The sequence below is a fragment of the Haliotis cracherodii genome, unplaced genomic scaffold (assembly GCF_022045235.1).
Source record: "Haliotis cracherodii isolate W230 unplaced genomic scaffold, xgHalCrac1.p SCAF_28, whole genome shotgun sequence".
Lineage (NCBI taxonomy): Eukaryota > Metazoa > Mollusca > Gastropoda > Lepetellida > Haliotidae > Haliotis > Haliotis cracherodii.
This window is the reverse complement of record NW_027266284.1, coordinates 3,282,176-3,304,389: the sequence shown is the minus strand read 5'-3', so window position 1 is coordinate 3,304,389 and position 22,214 is coordinate 3,282,176. Positions and strand designations below refer to the sequence as shown.

The 22,214-nt window shown below is 42.7% G+C and overlaps 1 protein-coding gene across 1 annotated transcript in view; it reads right to left on the bottom strand.

Annotated features, from left to right (window-relative positions):
- Nucleotides 1-5,981: 5,981 nt before the first annotated feature.
- LOC139473369 (ceramide synthase 5-like) overlaps nt 5,982-22,214 on the bottom strand; it is a 36,285-nt gene continuing 20,052 nt past the window's right edge. Inside the window, exons 3-10 of the mRNA XM_071255918.1 lie at nt 22,012-22,118; nt 15,171-15,228; nt 14,634-14,684; nt 14,137-14,229; nt 13,441-13,569; nt 11,853-11,959; nt 7,625-7,781; nt 5,982-6,862 (exon numbers count right to left, since the gene is read on the bottom strand). Coding sequence (XP_071112019.1) covers nt 6,722-6,862; nt 7,625-7,781; nt 11,853-11,959; nt 13,441-13,569; nt 14,137-14,229; nt 14,634-14,684; nt 15,171-15,228; nt 22,012-22,118 — 843 coding nt within the window. The 3' untranslated portion in view covers nt 5,982-6,721. The remainder of the gene's footprint in view (nt 6,863-7,624; nt 7,782-11,852; nt 11,960-13,440; nt 13,570-14,136; nt 14,230-14,633; nt 14,685-15,170; nt 15,229-22,011; nt 22,119-22,214) is intronic.

Genomic DNA, 22,214 nt, shown 5'->3' with positions numbered 1-22,214 from the left:
GAGTAAGAACATAGGCTCTGATTGCAGAGTTTTGTCTGATGTGACCCATACATGGAAGTGAGAGAGTTTACCTGTCACCCAAAGATAAAGAAAGTACGAGGATTTCACCATTGTTACAGATCACAAAAGACAACTTGGCAAAAGTGAAACCCCAGCTACAGCTACTTAAGTGTTACAGCAAATGTCTGGTACAGGCAAACCATGATAGTGACAGGAACCACACGGGTTCAAACTGGTGGTCGGCTTACTCCACCGTTACCTCCTCACAGTGATATGACGCGGGAGATGTGACTTCTACCTACCCCGTTAGGTAACTCAGGTGGCATATCTTGAAAATCCGACATCAAACACTTTAGTCATACAATATTGATTTTGATAATAAAACATTATGCGTTTTCTTAAACAATCAACAGAATAACACACAAACTAAACAGCAAGAAACACAACATGTGCCAACTGCAACCCAGCAAGCTCACTGGCTCTTGTACACAGCAATATGTGGTTTAGAAGTTTGGTGGAGTAGTTTTCAAATTACAAGTGCAGCGTTTGATGTCCAGAGTTACAGTGTATTGTTTCTCAGACATATAGGACAAGTACTTGTGAAATAACAGAACATCCTAAATTTTGTCTACCTTCACAACACAAGAAGACTTCATATGGTGCAACTTTGTGTTGAACTGGATGAAAGGCAGTCCTCCAACACTGTTTATTTACATCCTGTTCTATATATCCAAGCAATGGTAGGTCTTATTTGTCCAAAAAACTAAAAATAATAATGAAGTTACATTTTGAATACATACACATCACCAACCAAACTTTAAACATCACTTACTTTAACGACATAAAAAGGTGCTCAAGGGCATTTATTCATAAATGAGGAACCATGAACGAACAAGACACAAGAATGTAACAGGCAGCTTTCTTTGATGTCGCTGCATCAATATATTGACATGCATTAATGACATACAGCAGTGCATATTTCTGCCCTGTGTCTGTGACAAGCCAAGTTACAAGTCCAGTATTAAACCTCCCATAAACAAACCTCGAAGTAGTACTGATGTGAGAGGGGTCTGAATGTTTGTCTCCTGCAGAGCAGATGGGGGGATTCAACTAATGGGGGTGGTGCACGGTGGAATGAATAACAAATGGTGGGCACTTCACTAACTCTGGCGGCCATTGCTAGCTGGCAGGAAACAAAGGCATACAAACCACTATCAACCATAACGCAACTGAGGACATCTACTTGCCATGGTCAGAGGACCAAGCTACAGTACAGTTTCTATATTGCATGTACAGTCTTTGTCAGCTATGCAGATAGCATTCATTGCAATAAAGACAAAGTGCTTTTCAGGTCATGTTTTGTACTATTTTCTTGTTCAGGGCATTGCCAAGTCTCATACATATGCAGTAATTTGATACTTTAAGGACTAAACTAAATACTAGGTGTTGCTTGTGTGGAGAACTGATGTTCGTAATGTCTATTCTGTTATTTAAAGGGCTGTTCTAACCAGTGAGAAGTGTAGCCTGACAATAAACACTATTATGATTTACAACAATATCAAAAGCAAAAACATATAAATAAATGGTGAAACAAGTGATGAACACAGGTATTCCAAACAATTTCTCAAAATCATAATGCCAACAGCACACCATGCTCCTACATCAAGGCTATGTCAAACTACTTGGTCACATGCACATATACGTGGCTTGCTAGCACTTGGTGCATGAATTATTTTCTGAAATAAGAGTCAGATTGAAACCAAAATATTAAATTTATGAATGTTCTTAATCTCTTCAAGGTATTGTGTGCTGGGTGAAAGTCAAAGGGTTACTTCTCTACAACTTAGAACTTTGTTAGCATTACAAAAATTATAGCAGATTTGGGGGAAGAAGACATTTTGTTCAAAATAGTCTAATTTAATGAAATTGTGAAATTAGGGTTCAAGGATAAGTAAAACAAGTACCTTACACAACACACCTTGTTTCTGTGTTCTGTGGGACTTTCTACAAACATGACTGACATTGCTTCCTTACCCTGACCTTGGTCATCAGCTTCTTGTCGGAATTAGTCTGCTATCAGGAGCATAGCCATTAGACTAAATATCAAGAGCATAGCCATTAGCCTAAATATCAAGGGAATACTGGTAGACATGATCTATGCATATTAAAAGCATCAACATGAGCCGCCATGTCAAGAGCATAGATACATGCCGGGTGTTAACTTCAGCCAGGAGGTGTGACATGATGACTACCTCTAGTTGATGGCTGGAACATCACTGTCGTGTTGTTTGATCGGTAAATGAGGAGCATAAATAAGATGGACATGATACAATTGATATTGGTTATGATTGTACAAAAATTAAGAATATGAAATAAATACACATCTGGTGATTTTCCATACATATAAGGTGAACATAATGTAATATAGCTTTACACAAAATCAACAGGCTGTTTGTTGATGGGTGCTTCTCCTACAGTTAATGAAGTACTAGTAGACAACATCCCTACATTCACCATGAAGTTGTTGAACACTTGCATTAAGCATCACAAAAAGGCGGAACAAATGCTTATGTTATGGAATGAAAAGAATGACAGACTTGCACTTTGAACTAGACTTAGTCCTATAATTTGTATGATTAAAAGCAGCATGTGCATGATTGATTATCTTATGAGTGTACTGTCTATTATAAACACTTCTCTGCATATCAAGTAAACATGGAAAATGTGTTGCTGCACAGACATGACATGTTTCTGGATGACAGCATCACACCGAGTGTGACACAAACATGGGATGTGAACACTCCATCATGCTGTGATCAGTGTGCCAGGGCGACAGGCAGGCCACGGAGAGCTGAAGGAGATCTTGCTGCCACAGACTCCAAATGTTGTTACTTACAAGCTACATCCACAAGGAGCGAACACAGACTAATGGCCTAATCTTGGCTGAGTAAGTGGTACATTGACACAAAATCAAGTGCTAGACATCAGTATCTTGTAAAATAGAGGAACATGTAGGATATGAACAGTTTTAAGGACACATTCATTTGAGCAAAGTCTTCAACTTGTCTGATGTGAGGATTCAGCTGTTTGCTTCCAGCTGCTCACATTCAACCAGTGACACTCAATCATGTATATAAACTCTGTAACTAAGTGTGGAATACTGTAAACCTTGAAATTAACGAGAGCGTGAATTATATGCAAAAAATGTGAAAGGTCAACTGACCACTGAGTGTCCCACTGACCAGTCTCCACTGTGGTTCAACTGACCACTGAGTGTCCCACTGACCGGTCTCCACTGTGGTTCAACTGACCACTGAGTGTCCCACTGACCAGTCTCCACTGTGGTTCAACTGACCACCGAGTGTCCCACTGACCGGTCTCCACTGTGGTTCAACTGACCACTGAGTGTCCCACTGACCGGTCTCCACTGTGTGGCCCACTGACCACTGAGTGTCCCACTGACCGGTCTCCACTGTGTGGCCCACTGACCAGTCTCCACTGTGGTTCAACTGACCACTGAGTGTCCACTGACCAGTCTCCACTGTGTGGCCCACTGACCACTGAGTGTCCCACTGACCGGTCTCCACTGTGTGGCCCACTGACCAGTCTCCACTGTGGTTCAACTGACCACTGAGTGTCCACTGACCAGTCTCCACTGTGTGGCCCACTGACCACTGAGTGTCCCACTGACCAGTCTCCACTGTGGTTCAACTGACCACTGAGTGTCCCACTGACCGGTCTCCACTGTGGTTCAACTGACCACTGAGTGGCCCACTGACCGGTCTCCACTGTGTGGCCCACTGACAACTGAGTGTCCACTGACCAGTCTCCACTGTGGTTCAACTGACCACTGAGTGGCCCACTGACCGGTCTCCACTGTGGTTCAACTGACCACTGAGTGTCCCACGGACTGGTCTCCACTTTGGTTAAACTGACCACTGAGTGTCCCACTGACCGGTCTCCACTGTGGTTCAACTGACCACCGAGTGTCCCACTGACCGGTCTCCACTGTGGTTCAACTGACCACTGAGTGTCCCACTGACCGGTCTCCACTGTGGTTCAACTGACCACTGAGTGTCCCACTGACTGGTCTCCACTGTGGTTCAACTGACCACTGAGTGTCCCACTGACCGGTCTCCACTGTGGTTCAACTGACCACTGAGTGTCCCACTGACCGGTCTCCACTGTGGTTCAACTGACCACTGAGTGTCCCACTGACCGGTCTCCACAGTGGTTCAACTGACCACTGAGTGTCCCACTGACCGGTCTCCACAGTGGTTCAACTGACCACTGAGTGTCCCACTGACCGGTCTCCACTGTGGTTCAACTGACCACTGACCAGTCTCCACTGTGGTTCAACTGACCACCGAGTGTCCCACTGACCGGTCTCCACTGTGGTTAAACTGACCACTGAGTGTCCCACTGACCAGTCTCCACTGTGGTTCAACTGACCACTGAGTGTCCCACTGACCGGTCTCCACTGTGGTTAAACTGACCACTGAGTGTCCCACTGACCAGTCTCCACTGTGGTTCAACTGACCACTGACCAGTCTCCACTGTGGTTCAACTGACCATTGAGTGTCCCACTGACCGGTCTCCACTGTGGTTCAACTGACCACTGAGTGTCCCACTGACCGGTCTCCACTGTGGTTCAACTGACCACTGAGTGTCCACTGACCAGTCTCCACTGTGTGGCCCACTGACCACTGAGTGGCCCACTGACCGGTCTCCACTGTGTTTCAACTGACCACTGAGTGTCCCACTGACCGGTCTCCACTGTGGTTCAACTGACCACTGAGTGTCCCACTGACTGGTCTCCACTGTGGTTCAACTGACCACTGAGTGTCCCACTGACCGGTCTCCACTGTGGTTCAACTGACCACTGAGTGTCCCACTGACCGGTCTCCACAGTGGTTCAACTGACCACTGAGTGTCCCACTGACCGGTCTCCACAGTGGTTCAACTGACCACTGAGTGTCCCACTGACCGGTCTCCACTGTGGTTCAACTGACCACTGACCAGTCTCCACTGTGGTTCAACTGACCACTGAGTGTCCCACTGACTGGTCTCCACTGTGGTTCAACTGACCACCGAGTGTCCCACTGACCGGTCTCCACTGTGGTTAAACTGACCACTGAGTGTCCCACTGACCAGTCTCCACTGTGGTTCAACTGACCACTGAGTGTCCCACTGACCGGTCTCCACTGTGGTTAAACTGACCACTGAGTGTCCCACTGACCAGTCTCCACTGTGGTTCAACTGACCACTGACCAGTCTCCACTGTGGTTCAACTGACCATTGAGTGTCCCACTGACCGGTCTCCACTGTGGTTCAACTGACCACTGAGTGTCCCACTGACCGGTCTCCACTGTGGTTCAACTGACCACTGAGTGTCCACTGACCAGTCTCCACTGTGTGGCCCACTGACCACTGAGTGTCCCACTGACCGGTCTCCACTGTGTTTCAACTGACCACTGAGTGGCCCACTGACCGGTCTCCACTGTGGTTCAACTGACCACTGAGTGTCCCACTGACCGGTCTCCACTGTGGTTCAACTGACCACTGAGTGTCCCACTGACCGGTCTCCACTGTGGTTCAACTGACCACTGAGTGTCCCACTGACCGGTCTCCACTGTGGTTCAACTGACCACTGAGTGTCCCACTGACCGGTCTCCACTGTGGTTCAACTGACCACTGAGTGTCCCACTGACTGGTCTCCACTGTGGTTCAACTGACCACTGAGTGTCCCACTGACCAGTCTCCACTGTGGTTAAACTGACCACTGAGTGTCCCACTGACCGGTCTCCACTGTGGTTCAACTGACCACTGAGTGTCCCACTGACTGGTCTCCACTGTGGTTCAACTGACCACTGACCAGTCTCCACTGTGGTTCAACTGACCACCGAGTGTCCCACTGACCGGTCTCCACTGTGGTTCAACTGACCATTGAGTGGCCCACTGACCGGTCTCCACTGTGGTTCAACTGACCATTGAGTGTCCCACTGACCGGTCTCCACTGTGGTTCAACTGACCATTGAGTGGCCCACTGACCGGTCTCCACTGTGGTTCAACTGACCACTGAGTGGTTCAGAGATAAGATGGAACAGTTTGACCCTGATACAATTAATGAATAAGTAGTCCTTCAGATGTATGGCCATTGCCTGTAACTGTGAACACAATATATGTACAGCAAAAGAAGGAAACAGTGATCATGAAATAAAAGAATCATGCAGAAACGTTGTATTTCATTATGAACAGATTGATTTCATGTGCCAGATGGGCAGCATACAATACCATATACTCATGGATCATTCTGGACTGACATGCTTGCTGCAAACTCTAGAGAACAGCAATGTTTATTAATCTTTCTTCAAATAAAGTTTACCCACCTCTGATTTCCCACATTTGGAATTCCAACTAAAACCTTTTTGATCATTATAGAGTTCCAAGCCATTCCAGACAGACTTGTGGGAAAGGATATATTTAACTCAACAAAATAGTAACGACCCAACATGTTACAATTCAGTGTTTGAAATTTAAAGCAATTACCTTGTAAAGATTTGCATCATTTGACATTGTATAGATGCTTGTGAGGCAAAGATATGTTCCACCATGATGGACTTTTCAAAGTTAAACAGAATATTTTGAGCAAGATCACGTTAAACACAAGATTGAAGACACATTGATGATACTTGAAACTAACAGCTGACATCATGAGTGATCATTCCTTGTAACTAATGTTGTTATTTCTTGTTCTAAGATTTTTTGTTCCATTCATTTCTGTTTTGGTTGGTTCTGGCTCGGAGTCCTCGTCGGACAGATCTGCATCACTCTCTGTGTCACTCCGAACATCTTTCTGTAGCTGGAAACAGAAACATCAGCATCAGCACATGGAAAACCTGCCATTTTGTTGCTTAACACCGCACTCAACAATATTCCAGTTTCATAACGAGAGTGAAAATAATCATATTTGGACGAGACAATCTAGTGATTGATATTGTGAGCAGCAATCAACACATCAGGGCACAGTGACACACCATCACCAAGCCACCAAGCCTGACCACCACAGGGTTGCCTCTTACGACCAGCATTGGTTACGGGGGAGCAAATCTAACACTGCATCTTGATGGAGATGTCAACCTGCCAATAACTAAGGCCAGCCATCCTAGTGGTCAACTGCATGAGCAACAGCCTCATATACACAACAAGAGGACAAAGTCATATATATTCCCCGCAATGGTAAATATCTGTTGTCAATACATCAACTAGTAATACTAACTGCAAAACCGTCCCCTTTTTCAGACTAAATCAAAGTTGTTGCTGTGAAAACCTATAAAATTATCTTTTGAAAACTCCTGAACTATCACAAAGCACCAGTTCCTATCTATGTGCCAAGTTTGGTGAATAAACATTGTACAGTTTTCAAAATCTGCTACAGAAATAACATCTAGCATGGACGGGGGGTATCCATTTAATTTGAACACAATTCCTCAATAGATGGCTCTAAGACAAGCATCTTGGGCCATCCCTTCATCTCATTACCTCTCCACTGATTCTGAAACCTGAATCAAATTACTGTATTTCATGTAATTCAACAGTACAGATGGCAATGTTTTGCACTCACAGCTCCATGTGTGAACTTCTGGAGAGCTATCTTGAGGATGAGGTATGTCCAGATGGTGTGGAGCACGAGAAGGCCAAGCAGCAGAACCGTGAACAGCCGGTGAGAACTGAAGGGGGGCACATATTCAGTGATCTCAAACACCACTGAGTTCAATACTCTGAAACATAAACAAATGATATTAACACACAACACAATAAAACTTGACAACACCAACCTTCATGGAAGAAATATAGCCCCTCCAGTGACATCTGAATAGCAAGCTATTTATGTTGCAATCATGCTGACCAAAAAGTGCCAACGTATCCCAACAGAGTATATCTCTCTTATCCTTGAATCCAATGGTCCCTTGATGAGAGATACTATTGTTTGACACAGTAAAATCTTGTGAGTCTGTGCCATGTTAATATAGCAATCTCTCCTTCGAGGAAGTCTTTTATTTAAACACAATACTCTGAACCAAATTTCAGAAATCAGGAAATGTAAATATTTTGACAATTTCTGTGGACCTAGGTAAAGTGAACCAGTGAGAGTTGATATTGTTTCTATCTGACCTAGGTACTGTGTGGCAATGAGAGTTGTTACTGTCTATATCTGACCTAGGTACAGCGTGGCAGTGAGAGTTGTTACTGTCTATATCTGACCTAGGTACTGTGTGGCAATGAGAGTTGTTACTGTCTATATCTGACCTAGGTACTGTGTGGCAATGAGAGTTGTTACTGTCTATATCTGACCTAGGTACAGCGTGGCAGTGAGAGTTGTTACTGTCTATATCTGACCTAGGTACAGTGTGGCAATGAGAGTTGTTACTGTCTATATCTGACCTAGGTACAGCGTGGCAATGAGAGTTGTTACTGTCTATATCTGACCTAGGTACTGTGTGGCAATGAGAGTTGTTACTGTCTATATCTGACCTAGGTACTGTGTGGCAGTGAGAGTTGTTACTGTCTATATCTGACCTAGGTGCAGCGTGGCAGTGAGAGTTGATATTGTTTCTATCTGACCTAGGTACAGTGTGGCAATGAGAGTTGTTACTGTCTATATCTGACCTAGGTACAGTGTGGCAGTGAGAGTTGTTACTGTCTATATCTGACCTAGGTGCAGCGTGGCAGTGAGAGTTGTTACTGTCTATATCTGACCTAGGTACTGTGTGGCAGTGAGAGTTGTTACTGTCTATATCTGACCTAGGTACAGTGTGGCAGTGAGAGTTGTTACTGTCTATATCTGACCTAGGTACAGTGTGGCAGTGAGAGTTGTTACTGTCTATATCTGACCTAGGTACAGTGTGGCAGTGAGAGTTGTTACTGTCTATATCTGACCTAGGTGCAGCGTGGCAGTGAGAGTTGTTACTGTCTATATCTGACCTAGGTACTGTGTGGCAGTGAGAGTTGTTACTGTCTATATCTGACCTAGGTACAGTGTGGCAGTGAGAGTTGTTACTGTCTATATCTGACCTAGGTACAGTGTGGCAGTGAGAGTTGTTACTGTCTATATCTGACCTAGGTAATGTGTGGCAGTGAGAGTTGTTACTGTCTATATCTGACCTAGGTGCAGCGTGGCAGTGAGAGTTGATATTGTTTCTATCTGACCTAGGTACAGTGTGGCAATGAGAGTTGTTACTGTCTATATCTGACCTAGGTACAGTGTGGCAGTGAGAGTTGTTACTGTCTATATCTGACCTAGGTGCAGCGTGGCAGTGAGAGTTGTTACTGTCTATATCTGACCTAGGTACTGTGTGGCAGTGAGAGTTGTTACTGTCTATATCTGACCTAGGTACAGTGTGGCAGTGAGAGTTGTTACTGTCTATATCTGACCTAGGTACAGTGTGGCAGTGAGAGTTGTTACTGTCTATATCTGACCTAGGTACAGTGTGGCAGTGAGAGTTGTTACTGTCTATATCTGACCTAGGTGCAGCGTGGCAGTGAGAGTTGTTACTGTCTATATCTGACCTAGGTACTGTGTGGCAGTGAGAGTTGTTACTGTCTATATCTGACCTAGGTACAGTGTGGCAGTGAGAGTTGTTACTGTCTATATCTGACCTAGGTACAGTGTGGCAGTGAGAGTTGTTACTGTCTATATCTGACCTAGGTACAGTGTGGCAGTGAGAGTTGTTACTGTCTATATCTGACCTAGGTGCAGCGTGGCAGTGAGAGTTGTTACTGTCTATATCTGACCTAGGTACAGTGTGGCAATGAGAGTTGTTACTGTCTATATCTGACCTAGGTACTGTGTGGCAGTGAGAGTTGATATTGTTTCTATCTGACCTAGGTACTGTGTGGCAATGAGAGTTGTTACTGTCTATATCTGACCTAGGTACAGTGTGGCAGTGAGAGTTGTTACTGTCTATATCTGACCTAGGTACTGTGTGGCAGTGAGAGTTGTTACTGTCTATATCTGACCTAGGTACAGTGTGGCAATGAGAGTTGTTACTGTCTATATCTGACCTAGGTACAGTGTGGCAATGAGAGTTGTTACTGTCTATATCTGACCTAGGTACAGCGTGGCAGTGAGAGTTGTTACTGTCTATATCTGACCTAGGTACTGTGTGGCAATGAGAGTTGTTACTGTCTATATCTGACCTAGGTACTGTGTGGCAATGAGAGTTGTTACTGTCTATATCTGACCTAGGTACAGCGTGGCAATGAGAGTTGTTACTGTCTATATCTGACCTAGGTACAGCGTGGCAGTGAGAGTTGTTACTGTCTATATCTGACCTAGGTACAGTGTGGCAATGAGAGTTGTTACTGTCTATATCTGACCTAGGTGCAGCGTGGCAGTGAGAGTTGTTACTGTCTATATCTGACCTAGGTACTGTGTGGCAATGAGAGTTGTTACTGTCTATATCTGACCTAGGTGCAGCGTGGCAGTGAGAGTTGTTACTGTCTATATCTGACCTAGGTACAGTGTGGCAATGAGAGTTGTTACTGTCTATATCTGACCTAGGTACAGCGTGGCAGTGAGAGTTGTTACTGTCTATATCTGACCTAGGTACAGTGTGGCAATGAGAGTTGTTACTGTCTATATCTGACCTAGGTACAGTGTGGCAATGAGAGTTGTTACTGTCTATATCTGACCTAGGTACAGTGTGGCAGTGAGAGTTGTTACTGTCTATATCTGACCTAGGTAATGTGTGGCAATGAGAGTTGTTACTGTCTATATCTGACCCAGGTACAGTGTGGCAATGAGAGTTGTTACTGTCTATATCTGACCTAGGTACAGTGTGGCAATGAGAGTTGTTACTGTCTATATCTGACCCAGGTACAGTGTGGAGGTGAGAGTTGTTACTGTCTATATCTGACCTAGGTACAGTGTGGCAGTGAGAGTTGTTACTGTCTATATCTGACCCAGGTACAGTGTGGCAGTGAGAGTTGTTACTGTCTATATCTGACCCAGGTACAGTGTGGCAGTGAGAGTTGTTACTGTCTATATCTGACCTAGGTACAGTGTGGCAATGAGAGTTGTTACTGTCTATATCTGACCCAGGTACAGTGTGGCAATGAGAGTTGTTACTGTCTATATCTGACCTAGGTACAGCGTGGCAGTGAGAGTTGTTACTGTCTATATCTGACCTAGGTACAGTGTGGCAATGAGAGTTGTTACTGTCTATATCTGACCTAGGTACAGTGTGGCAATGAGAGTTGTTACTGTCTATATCTGACCTAGGTACAGTGTGGCAGTGAGAGTTGTTACTGTCTATATCTGACCTAGGTAATGTGTGGCAATGAGAGTTGTTACTGTCTATATCTGACCTAGGTACAGTGTGGCAATGAGAGTTGTTACTGTCTATATCTGACCTAGGTACAGTGTGGCAATGAGAGTTGTTACTGTCTATATCTGACCCAGGTACAGTGTGGCAGTGAGAGTTGTTACTGTCTATATCTGACCTAGGTACAGTGTGGCAGTGAGAGTTGTTACTGTCTATATCTGACCCAGGTACAGTGTGGCAGTGAGAGTTGTTACTGTCTATATCTGACCCAGGTACAGTGTGGCAGTGAGAGTTGTTACTGTTTATATCTGACCTAGGTACAGTGTGGCAATGAGAGTTGTTACTGTCTATATCTGACCCAGGTACAGTGTGGCAATGAGAGTTGTTACTGTCTATATCTGACCTAGGTACAGCGTGGCAGTGAGAGTTGTTACTGTCTATATCTGACCTAGGTACAGTGTGGCAGTGAGAGTTGTTACTGTCTATATCTGACCTAGGTACAGCGTGGCAGTAAGTACAACTTACCTGAAGGGGTAGATAATCATCCGAGACACAATCCAGATGACAATGAAACATGTGAACAGCGCCTCACAGATAGTCTGGTGTTTACTGTACTTAGCCATCTTTGCTGCCTGAAATATAGCAATTTCCTGTTTCAAGACCCATGATAAGTGCATTTATATGAGTTCCCTTGAGGCCTGAGACCTACTTCACAAAGTAACATTGAGGCCTGAGCCCTCCTTCACAAAGTAACATTGAGGCCTGAGACCTACTTCACAAAGTAACATTGAGGCCTGAGCCCTACTTCACAAAGTAACATTGAGGCCTGAGACCTACTTCACAAAGTGACATTGAGGCCTGAGCCCTACTTCACAAAGTGACATTGAGACCTGAGGCCTACTTCACAAAGTGACATTGAGGCCTGAGATCTACTTCACAAAGTAACATTGAGGCCTGAGGCCTACTTCACAAAGTAACATTGAGACCTGAGGCCTACTTCACAAAGTGACATTGAGGCCTGAGGCCTTCACAAAGTGACATTGAGGCCTGAGACCTACTTCACAAAGTGACATTGAGACCTGAGGCCTACTTCACAAAGTGACATTGAGACCTGAGGCCTACTTCACAAAGTGACACTGAGGCCTGAGGCCTACTTCACAAAGTGACATTGAGGCCTGAGACCTACTTCACACAGTGACGTTGAGCCCAACTTCACAAAGTGACATTGAGGCCTACTTCACACAGTGACACTGAGGCCTGAGGCCTACTTCACAAAGTGACATTGAGGCCTGAGACCTACTTCACAAAGTGACATTGAGGCCTGAGGCCTACTTCACAAAGTGACATTGAGGCCTGAGGCCTACTTCACAAAGTGACATTGAGACCTGAGACCAACTTCACAAAGTGACACTGAGGCCTGAGACCTACTTCACAAAGTGACATTGAGACCTGAGGCCTACTTCAGAAAGTGACATTGAGACCTGAGACCTACTTCACAAAGTGAGACTGAGGCCTGAGGCCTACTTCACAAAGTGACATTGAGGCCTGAGACCTACTTCACACAGTGACGTTGAGCCCAACTTCACAAAGTGACACTGAGGCCTGAGACCTACTTCACACAGTGACGTTGAGCCCTACTTCACAAAGTGACATTGAGGCCTGAGGCCTACTTCACAAAGTGACACTGAGGCCTGAGGCCTACTTCACACAGTGACGTTGAGCCCTACTTCACAAAGTGACACTGAGGCCTGAGGCCTACTTCACAAAGTGACACTGAGGCCTGAGGCCTACTTCACACAGTGACGTTGAGCCCTACTTCACAAAGTGACATTGAGGCGTGACGCCTACTTCACACAGTGACGTTGAGCCCTACTTCACAAAGTGACATTGAGACCTGAGGCCTACTTCACAAAGTGACATTGAGGCCTGAGACCTACTTCACAAAGTGACATTGAGGCCTGGGACCTACTTCACACAGTGACGTTGAGCCCTACTTCACACAGTGACATTGAAGGTTGAAGCCTCCTTCACACAGTGACATTGAAGGTTGAAGCCTCCTTCACACAGTGACGTTGAAGGTTGAAGCCTCCTTCACAAAGTCAGGTGGACTTACAGCCATCCAGTAGTCAGACACATCGTGAACCAAAATGATGAGTGCGCCAATTCGGACGAAGTTGAGAATCCAGGAAAAGTAGATGAGGTTAATTGTTATCAGGTGGTGTGCTGTCATCTCCCAGAAGTCCTGCAACATCAAATCATCAGTTACCATGGTTACATGCTGACAATGTAGTTTGTAATCACAGAATACAACAAACTGTAGATATTTCTTACCATGCAAGCAAGTGTTGAATTAGACATTCATTGGTCATGTATTGGTAATTGGTTGAAAAAAACCTTCTTTCGTTTAATAGAGATTCAATAATTGCTCTATTCAAAATGTGGACTTTTTTATCAATGTTTAACGCCTAAGTATGTATGTTAATCAAAATGACATCAGCAGACAAAGCTGGTGTTGTTCCGGTCGGACGGCACAGAACCCACCAGGGATGTAGGATCTGTAACTCTTGGTGATATTGATATTGGGAGAAAACTAGTTTTAAAAACATTAATTCAGGGCAAGATAATCATGATAATGCACAAGTGGGAGGTCAATTTCATTGCTGGATCCAGTAAAGTTTTTTAGAATTGCAGAACCCAGGGACTTTGGGTGTATATCTTTGTGAGCCCCGGGTATTGGGCGTCCCACGTAAAACCATGTAAAACCACGTAAAACCCTGTTGAAGCCCTGACAGAGTGTGAAGTTCCTCACCTTCCTCTTGACATCAGTTAGAGAAGAAAACAGCAGACTCCAATAAAAGCCTAACTCAGCAAGATAAAACAGGTACAGCGGATTGTCAACATGCTGAAACAGAACGGTGAGTGTGTGAGTTGGTGCTCAACAGTCAGCTCAATATCACCAGCTGGATGTGAGGGACAAACCCAAAGTAATCAAGTCACAGACTTTTACCATTTGGGTGAAACCAAGAATCCTAACTGGAACGCATTTGAGAACAGAACCAAAGTGCATCTGACCATGTCCACTAGGGCAAGAACGGACACAACTTTGGGGAAAGGAGGGATCACAACTTTAAATACATGCCATATCAGCAGTGTTGTACTACACTTCCACTTGTGTGTTTAGTTTCTACAAAATGAGGAGTACACCCTTTAAGATTCTCATAGTATCATATAGATAACGATCATGATTACAATGTTTTCACATAAACTTTATCTAAAACGGAAATGCAGCCCAAAAAAACAATTTACCTGATTTGGCCAGCCGACGTAGGAGTATTTGGTCTCCCAGAACCAGTCTCTCTGGAACAAACATAGCCACTTAATGACGAGGATGACAGGGGTCCAACAAGTGTACACAAAACAACATGGGCTAGTGTCACAAGTGAAAGTCGGTCAAAGTCACGGGCAGCAATATTACAGCTACATATCACGGTACCCAGAACATCAACGAGCCAAGGTCTGACAAACCAGGCAGTATAACAATGAGCAACATCCCATGCTGTCCCGGCATTGGTGGTGAGCAACCAACCAAGTCTATGAACCTGACCACCCAATCCAATTAATTGTTCTTTACAATTTAAGTTGCAGGGTACACAGGCCACGGTCAGAAACATGAACTGTGTCAACAATTGCTTTATACCAAAACTTTAGTTCTTCTACATCAATCAAACACTTCATGTTGACTTGTTTTTTTTATACAAGTGCAGGCAAAATATGTAATTCTGTAAGCATTAAGATCTCTGATTCACTGGTGTGCCTGATACAGGTAGCAACGAAGGTACTTACCTCCCACAAAATATACACTCCATATACAAAGGCCGAGAAATAAAACAGGAAGTGCCAGCTGAAACACACAGAAATAGTAATAATTACAACACAGAAATAGTAATAATTACAACACAGAAATAGTAATAATTACAACACAGAAATAGTAATAATTACAACACAAAATAGTAATAATTACTAGGGCTGTTACGATTCACTCACGTATTCAGGAATCGAACCGTATCCATTCATGAATTAAATTTGTTATTCATGGTCACTAGAATCGATTATTTACGAATATGCAGTCATGTGCATCTACATACCCTGCACCTAAAAATATCCATAAGAACATATCATATGCAGAGATTTCTTTAAAGACAACACTCATATATATAATTTGACAGTATTGTGGTCACTAGTCATTGTCGTATACTAAGACTAAGAACCTGGATAAATGCTGTATATAAATGTATAATATATTAATAATTATCCAACCATGTCAAATAATTTATGTTGTTATTTTTCACTGAATATAATAAATTATACATCAACTGCTGACTTGTAATTGTATTCGTGAAAATATTCGTATTCGTTACCCTATATTCGTGATATGAATCGTATTCGCCTCATACTGTATTCGTTGCAGCCCTAATAATTACAACACAGAAATAGTAATAATTACAACACAGAAATAGAAATAATTACAGCATGGAAATAGTAATAATTCCAGCACAGAAATAGAAATAATTACAACACAGAAATAGTGATTTATAAATTACAACACAGAAATAGTAATAATTCCAACACAGAAATAGAAATAACTAGAAAACAGTGTTATCACTATCCCCTGCCAATGGGCACATTAGAATGTTGTTTGTTTATAAAGTAGTGAATATAAACTATAAAAAAGAGTCCTATAAAGCCTTAAGAAGAGACCGGCACAAGGGTCGTTTAATGTCATCAGAATAAAATGATTAAATGTGAAATTAATACACACAAAAGGGCCCTTCTCTGAAAAAAATAATTTATGGCACCAGTTCTTGAATTTGGTCTTGATAAGTATCTCTTAGATAGGCTAACTTCAGCAGTTTCTCAGAAACTCTGGAAAAAAATAATTTTCAGGACCAGTTTTTGAATCTTGACAAGTATCTCTTAGATTAGCATGCAAAGGTTCATTCATGACACGTTAGTAGTTTCTGAGAAAACAGTAAGTTGAAAAGCATGGAGCAAGGGCTATAACTCTGTAAAAAAATATTTTACGGCACCAATTTTAAAACTCAGACTTGACAGGTATCTAATATGAGCATGCAAACTTTCATTCACGTAACTTCAGTAGTTTCTGTGAAAACTTGTCCCCATTTCATGCAGTATTTAAACTGAAAGAAGGGACCAAGGGCCATAACTCTTAAAAAATGAATTTAACACACAAATTTTCGAACTCATTTCAGATCATGACCAGTAATATCAGTGTGTACACTTTCATTACTCTAACTAAATTAGTTGTTGTGAAAATTTGTCCCCTTTGAGAAGCAGACGGAACAAAAGATGGAAGGACAGAAGAGCTCTATTCCTGTATCCCCCACCACAAGGAAAGAAATAGTAATAATTCTTACACAGAAACATGGTAAGGTCTCTTCTTCATTAATTGGCTTACAGGCTTTTTTCCAAAACAGTAGGGTAATTGGGCAAAACAAACATAAATTAGTGAACATTTTAAGATCAAAATAAATGAAATGAAATAATGTAATAGATGTATATAACTGTTTTAAATATATAGGCGTAACTTAGAAAGTAAATTAGCTCGTAATTGTGTTTCGGAAATTAGCTTCTTTGTACGCATGCTGAAAAAGCTTCATTGTGTATTTACGCGAGCTGTTTTTATACATTTGAGTTTTTCATTTAATGCATGCGTTTCTGTATGCAAGTTAATTGAAAGTAATTGGGTTTTGAATATTTTGGGGGGTGGGGGTATTTTACGTAAATACACAGTCTATCTGTAGCTCTGCATAAAGTACCATCTCACATCATTTGTAATGACTTACACAGAACAGCAATAACTTACTACATAGTAAAAACCATTTAGATGAATAGAGTGTGTTCAAAGATCATTGTTGTGTGGACAAGTAGGGGTTAGGAAGACACACATTTGAACTGTTTAGCATGCTCTTGGTGCATTGAGACATCAATGAGTATTTCTGAGTAAATGCAATGATTTTATACTAAGCTGATGCTACACAGTGCTATTAGTGCAGCGTCAGGTAAAGTAAAACATAGTAAGTGGCATTTTGTAATAAACGGTTGCACTGGTGCTTGTTTTAATTAGCTGAATTGAGCCCTGTGATGTGTTACAAGTGTTGTTCAAGAAAGGGCTTCCAATATCTCCAAAACCATACATCATTGCTCTTCTGAAAAGGTATGTGGCATGGTTTGAATTAAAAAAAATGATGACAAAACATTAATTCAAACTTTTCATGACCTAAAACTATGATTAAATCGGTGAAGCCATTTTGTCACCTATGGTTATGGTCGTGATGGTGATCACATCTCTGATTAATACCAAAAGGATATGTCTGAAGTGTTCAATGGCTTGATTCAGTTAGGGGCTGCTTGTAAACAAAAACATGCTTCTCTAGGTGTGTGTTTGTGGGCACAAATATCTATTCCAGTTTAGGTACATACACAATTACACTCATTTCATACTGTCGTATCTCATAACCTCATGACAATACATGTGAAGGGCTAATTCACAACAATTGGAACACTTCCATATTTTCAAATATGTCTGAATGAGAACACAATGAGCATGTCAAGTTAAATGGTAGTTTAGACACATGTGTCAGTTATAACACACATACTGAATGATTCTGTTGAGTCAGCACAGATGTATAGGTCAGCTAGACAACAAGTAGCAGGGAATCAGTGCATTCAAACACGGGCACACACAGAGAATTTCAGAAGACAAAAAACTCTACCTAAATTCCATTGTTTTACTTACGACAAATTGAGATACTTTAACTTTAAACATGTGTCTTATTGTCTACATATGCATGACATAAATCTAGGCGTGCACGAACACTCCAAGGAAAGCCAATATTTAGTTATTAATATGCATATCTAAGCAACCTCAGGTATTAGCCCCTTTTTTCATGTGGGTTGCAGCAACAATCAGCACATCAGTAACAAGGCACTGAAAACCATAATCACAACAGATCAGGGGATACTCAAAGGTTAAGATTGGTTATTATGAAATGGTTGCTGTCTGTGATGCCAATATTGTCAAATGACAGGAGTGGGTGCCACGACTAACTGACTGAAGAACATTGCCCAATGGTATTCACAGACTTTTCAAATGTCCCTTTACAACAACCAAATCAGTTCAGCTGTCATGTCTGACGCCACTCAGCACATGACAATATCGTGCCCATATGCATATGGTCAAGAATTGATGCTCTGGCATACCCCTCGCCACTACATCGCCAACAACGTTTTCTACCATCTACGAAAAACCTTAATTCGTCTTCTGTAAACATGTGTAACGCCATTGGGGCACAGCCTGTCCCTGGTATTGCCTAGCATGCATCAGTCTTAAGAAGGCTTTGCTTTCAGGTGGGCTGCATACAGCCAGTTTGTATTGTTAGATGTAGAAATTCCCCTTCCTTTTATTTTACGGAATTCTCTTTTGATAACAGGAGCAGATTCGAATCTGTTGCATAGTGCAATCAATGTAATGAGACGGTCTTGTCTAGGTGTCATGTTTTCTAGGCCTGCAACGCCAAGGTCTCAGTGATGGTACATTGCCACACAATTGGGCAACTTGGGATGTCGATTCTCTCTCTCATCTCTCTCTTCTCTCTTCCCTCTCTCTGTCTCTCATCTCTCTCTCACTTCTCTCCTCTCTCTCTCAGGCACGCACACACACACGCATCCCTCTATCATACCCACAATTCGCATTTTTTCTGTTCATTTAGATACTGTCTCAGAGGCATTTTTAAGCATTTGCTCAACTGCATTTGTGATTGTGAGTTCCCTTATAGGCGCACACACTTTGACTTGTGCGTATGTTTGCATGGGCATCACATGATGTACTGAGCATGGTTTTACTCCGCTTATAGAAATATCCTAGCAAAATCATGGCGGGGGACACCAGAAATGGGCTTCACACATTGTAGTCATGTTGGGAATCGAACCCGGATCTTCAGCGTGATGAGTGAATAAATAGATTTGACATAAAACTCAAACGTTATGAAGAAGTAGCACAAGCCCTTTGATCCTACTGCATCTGCACGTGCTCCAAGGTAGAGTGAGACACAATCAACCTGCTGTAGAACAACACTGTTGGTTTCACCATACGGCTGGAGACTTGCTGTCACAAAGGGATGGTTTAACAGGCATGGTTTAACAGGCATGGTCTGACACAGGGATGGTCTAATGCAGGGATGGTTTTATAAAGGGGTGGTCTAATGCAGGGGTGCTCTAACAGGGATGGTGTTACATAGGGATGGTCTTACAAAGTGATGGTCTAACTGGCATGGTCTGACACAGGGATGGTCTAATGCAGGGATGCTCTAACAGGGATGGTCTTACATAAGGACCCTAATATGTAGGGATTGTCTTACAAAGGGATAGTATAATGCAGGGGTGCTCTAACAGGGATGCTCTTACATAGGGATGATCTTACATAGGGATGGTTTAATGCAGGGGATGGTCTTTCATGGAGATGGTCTAATGCAGGGGGTATCTAACTGGGATGGTCTGGCACAGGGATGGTCTAATGCAGGGATGGTCTAATGCAGGAATGCTCTGACAGGGATGGTCTTACATAAGGACCCTGTTATGCAGGGATGGTCTTACAAAGGGATGGTCTAATGAAGTAATGGTCTTATAAAAGGATAGTCTAATACAGGGATGCTCTAACAGGGATGATCTTACATAGAGATGGTTTAATGCAGAGGTGCTCAAACAGGGATGGTGTTACATAGGGATGGTCTAATGCAGGGATGCTCTAACAGGAATGGTGTTACCTAGGGATGGTCTTACAAAGGGATGGTCTAACTGGCATGGTCTGACACAGGGTTGGTCTGACACAGGGATGGTCTAATGCAGGAATGCTCTGACAGGGATGGTCTTACATAAGGATGGTCTAATGAAATAATGGTCTTATAAAGGGATGGTCTAATGCAGGGGTGCTCTAACAAGGATGATCTTACATAGGGATGGTTTAATGCAGGGGTGCTCAAACAGGGATGGTCTTTCATGGGGATAGTCTAATGCAGGGGTTCTCTAACAGGGATGGTCTTACATAGGTATGGTCTAATGCAGGAGTGCTATAACAGGGATGGTCTTTCATAGAGATGGTCTAATGCAGTGATGGTCTTACATTGATATGGTTTTAGGCGTAGATGGCCTAGCTAACACTTGGATGAAACACAATTACAAATGTCAAACTGACTTAAGTCCTTGACGGGGCCGGTCAAAATCAAAATGTTTCTATGACAAATAGGGGCCCACCACCTTGCAAAAAACTACTAGCACCGGTAGGAAAAGAAGTGTCTGTGAAGTTCTACATCACTGACTCCAGCACAAGGTATCATAAGGACTAGTAGAAATTTGCCATTTTTAAGTGTTTTGCTATATGTTATCATCATAAGGACTAGTGGACTAAAACTGTGAGTTTCTACCGCTGAGCGAAGTTCTACACTGATTCCAGCACTATTGGTAACAATCTAAAGCAGAGTTAAAAATTGGCACTAGTCCTGTTGTCCTTGCCAAACTGCCCAATAGTTAAGGTATCATAAGGACAAGTAGAAATTATAAGGACTAGTGGGCTAAAACTGTTAGTTTCTACCACAATTAAGAAGCCCATCTTACAGGCTGCATGGACAGCTACGATGAAGTAGACCTCTTCACAAACATACCATTGCAAGAAGTCCCACAGAGCAATTTACAGACCCACATTGACCACACACTCTCTCCATCAACAGCATCATACAGTCAACAGCCTCCTGCTTGAACACTTGCTTCATCACATGCAGTGGCGAGATCCATCTGTAGATTCATGCCTCCCAATGTGTTCCCCTTATCCCACCTCATCACAGAAATTGTTATGGCCAACTTTGAAGCAACTGCCCTTAAACCTTTATGCTGGTACAGAAAACTAGATGACACATTCACCATCCCTGACAAAGGCCAGGACCCTGAAACCCAACTGGATCACCTCAACAATCTACACAAAAGAATCAAGTTTAACATGGAGACAGAAAACAAACCACATATTACCATTCCTCAATGTTCACCTTGACAAAAGACATGACGATGTCCACACTGCCGTTTACCTCAAGCCCATCCAACATGAACCAGTACAGTCACTATGACCAACATCCACCCACAGGGAAACAAGCCATACTTGCCACCCTCACCTAAAGAACCATAGCCATCTGCAATCCTGACAGTTTCCTCAAATGAGATACACAAAGCATAATCCAGAAAGTCACTCAGACATATTGTTGTTTCAAACTGATTGGCTGTTTCATGCCTTGTCTTCCACTGTTTTGCTTGTGACATCATAGCAGTCCATTGCAGCAAATAATCAAAGATGATTTCACAGATTATATTTTGCAATGTTGTTTCAACAATAGCTTGTCTTTGCTGATGTTCTTGCACGTGTTCGAGAAAAACATACTTTTCTACATTTTCCTATAGAAATGATTGTGGCTAACATCTGTAATAAGCTGCTCGCAACTCAGAATTACACATGATCGTACCTTTGTGAATCAATGTTATTAGTTCCTCAAAATGGTTTAGATTTACAAGACTGGTGACAGACAAGATGCAGCTTGCTATGTAAGCTGGTAGTTGCTCATACCTGCATTCTCTGAACTTCTTCATGGACGTTTGGTTGTCCTTTAACCTTCTCTTGAAGAACCATCTTTCTACCTCTCGTATGCTTAATTCTGTCTTCTTTGATAAAATCTGGAACAGTGATGCACACATGAACATTAACTGACACCACAGTTGCAATGGCTGTGTCCTAATCATGTATTTATATATTCTTCACATGACACAAAT